The sequence below is a fragment of the Pterocles gutturalis genome, unplaced genomic scaffold (genome assembly GCF_000699245.1).
Source record: "Pterocles gutturalis isolate BGI_N339 unplaced genomic scaffold, ASM69924v1 scaffold23422, whole genome shotgun sequence".
Classification (NCBI taxonomy): domain Eukaryota; kingdom Metazoa; phylum Chordata; class Aves; order Pterocliformes; family Pteroclidae; genus Pterocles; species Pterocles gutturalis.
The window spans coordinates 92,984-93,231 of record NW_010108556.1 but is presented as its reverse complement, the minus strand read 5'-3'; the positions used below and the strand labels follow the sequence as shown (position 1 = coordinate 93,231).

Below are 248 nucleotides of genomic sequence, written 5' to 3'. Positions count from 1 at the left end.
ATCGGCTCTTTGTTAATGTTGTCGTCTGTGGGTTTGTTTTCTCAATTGTTTTTTTTTTCCTTCGTCTTCTTTTTTTAAAATTTATTTATTTAAATAACGTGAGGTCATTTTAATCTTCCTCGCCTCCCCCGTACATGTCCGCCAGTTTCTTGAACCTGGGCCCCCAGTCGTTCAGGTAGTCGTAGTCCTGGTCCCCGGAGCTGGAGGAGTTGAGGGAGCTGACGGAGCCGGCGGTGGAGCCGCTGCCC

At 48.4% G+C, this 248-nt stretch overlaps 1 protein-coding gene across 1 annotated transcript in view; it reads right to left on the bottom strand.

Annotated features, from left to right (window-relative positions):
- Positions 1–75: 75 nt before the first annotated feature.
- LOC104461197 (cadherin-4-like) overlaps positions 76–248 on the bottom strand; it is a gene marked incomplete at its 5' end in the record, with an annotated part of 86,319 nt that continues 86,146 nt past the window's right edge. The window contains 1 exon segment of the mRNA XM_010072682.1: positions 76–248. This exon segment is cut by the window's right edge and continues 27 nt beyond it. Within this exon segment, the coding sequence (XP_010070984.1) occupies positions 110–248 (139 nt within the window).